The sequence below is a fragment of the Austrofundulus limnaeus genome, unplaced genomic scaffold, assembly GCF_001266775.1.
Source record: "Austrofundulus limnaeus strain Quisiro unplaced genomic scaffold, Austrofundulus_limnaeus-1.0 Scaffold114, whole genome shotgun sequence".
NCBI classification, from domain to species: domain Eukaryota; kingdom Metazoa; phylum Chordata; class Actinopteri; order Cyprinodontiformes; family Rivulidae; genus Austrofundulus; species Austrofundulus limnaeus.
The window spans coordinates 780686-786457 of record NW_013952516.1 but is presented as its reverse complement, the minus strand read 5'-3'; the positions used below and the strand labels follow the sequence as shown (position 1 = coordinate 786457).

At 41.2% G+C, this 5772-nt stretch overlaps 1 protein-coding gene across 1 annotated transcript; it reads left to right on the top strand.

Annotated features, from left to right (window-relative positions):
• Positions 1 to 288: 288 nt before the first annotated feature.
• Positions 289 to 5772, top strand: tchp (trichoplein, keratin filament binding). Its single transcript, XM_014014388.1, has 13 exons — positions 289 to 380; positions 695 to 889; positions 2485 to 2695; positions 2796 to 2852; positions 3189 to 3257; positions 3575 to 3748; positions 3843 to 3955; positions 4047 to 4113; positions 4199 to 4371; positions 4455 to 4536; positions 4610 to 4795; positions 4868 to 5011; positions 5106 to 5772. The coding sequence occupies exons 2-13, from the start codon at positions 699 to 701 to the stop codon at positions 5136 to 5138; spliced, it is 1500 nt and encodes a 499-aa protein (XP_013869842.1). The 5' UTR covers positions 289 to 380; positions 695 to 698; the 3' UTR covers positions 5139 to 5772.

Genomic DNA, 5772 nt, shown 5'->3' with positions numbered 1-5772 from the left:
CATCCATCCATCCATCCATCCATCCATCCATCCATCCATCCATCCATCCATCCATCCATCCATCCATCCATCCATCCATCCATTTAATGTTTGAGTAAATGTGAATAAAGAATAATTTGTTTTTCTAAAAATAAATAATAGATACATATACTACCTGAGGGTATTTGATCCAAATAATTTCCACTGGAAATCTTATAACGCTATATTTATCTGTCCTGGTTGTTTGGACGTTGCGGGCAGTAAAAGCGCTTCGCGTTTTCTTGAGAAGAACATTTTTGGCCTTTACTGCTTCTCGTAGCACAACCAGGAAGTGTTTTAGTAACTATATCAACGGAGCTGTTTATTGACTGAAATAAAGGAAGAAACGTTTTAAGCTCAAGGTATGTTTTGTGTTTATGCAGAAATGCGAGCTAATAAATTAAAGTTACTAAAAATAAACTTTTTGCTGAAAAAGTTAAAGTATTATGGAGATCAAATGAACGTGAGAACTATTTTCTAGCTGTGTGTTTTTACATCAGTAGCAGTGCTAAATGCACGTAGGTAGAGACTGTTAACGCCATATAATATTAAATAATGCTCAAAATGTTTCAAATGTGTCCTTTTTCCTTGTTGCATTAATATAAATATGTACAGACACTTAAGGTTTTCTCTAGTTATGAGCCAACTCCTCTAGCTGTTTGTTGTGTTTGTTCAGGCTGATGGCTCTGCCGACGTTCTCGGTCCATCTGTCCAGTCGGTCCCGGATGCTGGCCGAGCAGCTGGCCCGACGGCGGGAGCAGGAGGCTCTGTGGCGCCAGCAGTGGGAGCTACACGCTCGGTACTTCAGAGAGCAGAGCGTCCGCAGCCACAGGCAGGCAGCATGGAGCTCCCGGGGCTCCTTCCAACAGAGGTAAATATGAAGGAGCACCTGAGAGCAAATGCAATTAAATATAGTGTAGATGGAGAGCAGAATCACACACAATCAACACATATAAGGGTCATTTAAAAAGAAAATGTCCTCTTAGACAAAGACAAAAACGTTTTTATTTGTTGTCAGTGCACCAGGTCTACTGATGCAAAGAAATGAATGGAAGTCAATACAATGTTCTAATAAGGATACTTTGTAGAATTATATAACATATGTGTGAATATACTGTATTTCTGCCCAAAGTTAACCTTTTACTAGACATGGGTTTTTGCAATGTAAAATCAAGTGTGTTGCCATGTAGCATGTCATTGTAGCATGCCCTTGCCTGCAGCAGTGGACTTGCAGAATGAGCTGTGACCAAGTTCAAAAGTGTTTTCTATACCAGCTTGTGCTTGTCAAGTCAGCAGGTGTTTGTAATGAGGGTAATTGTGTGGCAATATGAAGTTTGAAGAGAATTTTAGTTAAAGTTGCTGGGTTTTGAAGTCCATGGCGTTAACCATGAGACCATTGGAGCTGTGTGAAAGCACAGTCCCAGTTTTTTTTTCTGTGTGTAGAAAGAAGCAACATTGCCAATGACGATCGTTGACACAAAACTGCAATATGTTACAACAATAAAGCAATATTATATAAGATTACAAGACAATATTATAGTAAAACATTAAAATACAAAGAAATTAGTATTGTAATCACTGAAGTACTGACTTTAAATATTATTAAAGTGTGGTGCAGTACTAGGGTTGCCACGATTAATCGACGACTAATCGATTATTGAAATAATCGATGACTAATTTAATAATCGATTAATTGTTTTCTTTTCTTTTTTTTTGTTCTTTACTTTGTTTTTCTCTCCAAACTGCTTTGACACCTTCCACTGCCACATCTGCCTTTCTGTCCTTGACACACATGCACAGTAGTGGTAACTGGGGTAGGCCGTAGACGTCACAAGACATTATACAGACAGGCTCTGGTATCATGGCTACCTGACAATGGAGCTCAAAAGTGTGGGATCATTTTAAGAAAATGAAAGAGAAACCTGTGCAATATCTGCAGAGCAGAACTTGCCTTACACAGCAATTATTTTTAGTTAGCATATAGCTAAAATCTAACCATGGTTATATAATAGCAGCTGCATTCTGACGTGATAAGCTGTATGTTTTATATTCAATTAACATATGATCCGATTAGTCGACTAATCGAAAAAATAATCGGTGATTAATCGATTATAAAAAAATCGTTTATGGCAGCCCTATGTAGTACCAAGCTGAGCACATAAATCAGGGGCAGTATTGGACCAATACAAGGCTCTATTGACACCCATTAATAAAGTATAAAAATTAATATTTCAAAAACTATAAGTTGTACAGGCACCAAAAAGCATAGCCTGCATTTGGCACAGGAGCTTTACAGATACAAATTACAATGGCAGCTGTAGGATAAAGTATGTAGGAGGAGAAGCGTGCCGAAATAGAGGATGACTTGGATAGGGAACGAATCACAATAGATTGATGATTAGTAGATGAAATGCCAGAAAAACACAATAAGCGTTTGGAATTTTTTTGTTTGTTTGTTTTTGTCAGCATGTCAGCCTACCATAACCAAAGACTGAAGGAGGAAAAGAAAGCCAACCTGGAGCGGCGCAGACATCGGCTCAGGGTCATGCTTCAAGAGGAGCGAGACCAGCTGGAGGCAGAGCTCCGGGACATAGTCCCTGACCAGGCCGCACTGACAAGTCAGCTGCTGCAGAAAACTGAAGAGCTTCGATTGGCTAAAGAAGAAAGAAGGAAAAAGGTAGCTGCACTGAATAAACTGCATTTTTTAAAATTAATAATGATCATAATGCTCAGCTGTAAAATAATAGAATCTTATATTTCGTCTGGTCTGCCTTTAGGTTGCACAAGAGCTTCTGAAGGAGCACTGGAAGAGAAACAATCCAGAAATACGACAGGTACATGTCTGTGTTTAAAGGACTGATGCAAACTTGACTAAAATGACCGTAGTCAGACTGGGGATGACATAATTAATGGCTTTAGGTTTCAGGTAACCATCCTGTGTGTGTGACGAGTCCAACAAGCAGAGAAAACAGACACTTTGTAGTTAAGCTTTTCATCTGATCTGGAAATGTATCGCTCCTGTGAGGCACACATTCTGTGGCTTTCTGTTAACTTGAGTCCAGCATTTACCTTAGAGAGTAAAATTCTAGGTATCCTTTCCTCAAGGAGTCAGGTTCATCAGCACCTCTGTCTCAGGTTTGTCACAGCTCACTCTTTACCTCCATCGACAGGTGGAGTCAGCATTGCATAAAGATCACGTCGTCAGCTGGTGGCAGGAGCAGATATCGGAGAAGAAACAGGTAGGAAGATCATCCCAGCTGTCAGAAAATGTCCCGAATGATGTTCAGTCTGGTGCTGATCAAACCAAAGTTTTAGGAAACTACCCTTTCACCCAGTCTCTGAGGCAACATAAGACCAAACAGACCTTAAACTACTCATTATCCTTTTACATCACCCATTATTTATGTAGCGTATTCATTTTTAATCAAAGGCTGCCCGTGCGTTCTGTGAGCACAGTATCATGTCTGAAGTCTGCACAGGTTAATCCCCTCGACACGGTGCATAATTAAGAAAGTTTGACACTCTGTATAAGTGACCCGTCTCATCAAACATGCAGAAAGAGGTGACAGAACGGGAGGAGAAGAGGCGCTTTGAAAAYGAGTACGAGAGGACTCGGAAAGAGGCTCTGGAGAGGGTGAAGCAAGCGGAGGAGCAGAAGAAAGAGGAGGAGCAGAAGAGGGCAGAAGAGCTTCGGAAACAGATGGAAGAACTAAAGCTGAGGGAGAAGGAGGTACTGTATTTGGATCTTTTAAATAAAACCTATTGTATGAATAGTTTTTTTCTTTTTTTTTTTAAGGATCCAAATATTGTATTTTCCCACTTAGGCTACTCGCTTAAAAAAAGAGCAAGAGGCGCTGTTAGTTCAGCAGTGGGAGCTGGAGAGGTTGGAGGAGGAAAGGAGGAAGATGGAAGAGAAACGAAAAAACATTGAAATTGGGTAAGGGAAGTTTTTTTTTTGTTMAGATAACTTGTAAAATTAGATAGTTTCCAGTTAAAGGATTGAGCTCATCAGCTTTTTGTTGCGCCAGGCGGTTTTTGATCCGTCARTATCGAGCTCAGCTGAAGAGGAGGGCCCAGCAAGTCCAGGAGGAACTGGTACCCCACCTGCAGCRTATCGCTCTACATTTAATCCATGTTCCTTCAGCCGAATGCTAACCTTTTAATGATTTGTGAACACCAGGAGGCGGATTGTAAGATCCTAGCAGCCCTGCTGGAAGGAGAGGAGGAGGACAGGAGGCTGGAGACGGCACGAAGGGAACGAAGGATCGCTGACGCCGCCTGGATGAAACGTGTGATTGAAGAGCAGCTGGAGCTGGAGCGGGAGAGGGAGGCCGAGTTCGACATCCTGCACAGGTCAGCGTCGCGGCTAGGTGACAAAAATAAAAGCACTTCTGCTGCATTTCGAACACAAACCAGTGTTTCACGTGAATGTACAGAGAAGAAGCTCAGCRCGTGTGGGAGAAACGAGAGGCTCAGTGGGAGAAGGAGAAGAAAGCCAGAGAACGACTCATGCGGGAGGTGAAACTCAGGCTTTAAGTGAAGTTCTTTTTAAAAATGAATCATCATTGATAAAAAAAAATTTCTTGGGAAGGTGCTCGCAGGGCGACAGCAGCAACTGGAGCTGAAAATGCAAAAGAATCGCGAGGCTCAGGAGGAGTCGCTGAAGAGACGCGAGGAGCTGATCCAAGAGCTGGAGCAGGAGCAGGAGCTCCGCCGCCTGGAGAAGGAGCAAGAAGAGGCCTGGAGAACAGCAAACATGCAGGAAATAAAGGCTCAGGTCAGTGAGAGCCGCATGTTTTGTTTCAAATCTGTCTGAGAACACATTCGTCACTTGATGGGTTCAATACAGGTGGGGCAGAAACACCAGGAGCAGTGGGAGGAGCAGCGCAGGAAAGAGGAGGAGGWGGAGCAGGACAGGGAAGCTGTCCGGTTACAAGAGGAGGATCTGAGACTTGAGGTGCAGAAACTTGCTGAAAAGGGGTACCAAGAAAAGGTAGAGCAACCCAATTCAAGCTACGTGTTCATCTTCAAACTCCCAAAGTGCTCTTTAATTTTAAACGTGCTTAAATCTGTCGTTTTGTTTTCAGATTCACAGCAGACCTCGATCAGCTTGGACTTAAACTGCCTGAAAGACAGAACTCCAACTGAAGTGTGAAACGTTTGCTTCCTGTAGAGAATTAATTGATCGGTTCTTGTCCGTGTGTCATCCTGTCAGACTTGTTTACTAGCTGAACAGAAACACGTCTTCTTTTACCAGATTACTGTGACAGATGGGGAGAAGGCATTCACAATAAACTGAAAGCTCATCAAATCCTTTTTAAGTGCAAACCATAATCTTATTGATGATGACAAGGATGTTCTTTCAGTGATTACCCACCTGATTTCATCATCYAAGCAAGTATTGTGTGCAGAGTTTGAACTTCTTTGTTGGAACAATTTATTAGTCCTTTATTGAATATTTTCATGGTCAGTACGAAGGAGGAACCATTTTAACTCAAATCTCAAACTCTGCAGAACGTTTAGTTTGTAAAACCAAAAAATACATCTGTATTTCAGTGCCTTTTARTTTTTTATGAAACATTCTTGAAGCTTATAAAGGCCAGATGTTGTGTTTATTATCATTAGTTTTCCTTTTTTTTATTGAAAAGCACTTTTTGATTTGTTCAGGAACGAAGTTGTTCAGTATTTTTTATTGATTTTATAGACATTCTTATAAAAAAAACTTTTGCAGTCAAAACTGTAGAACATTTAAAA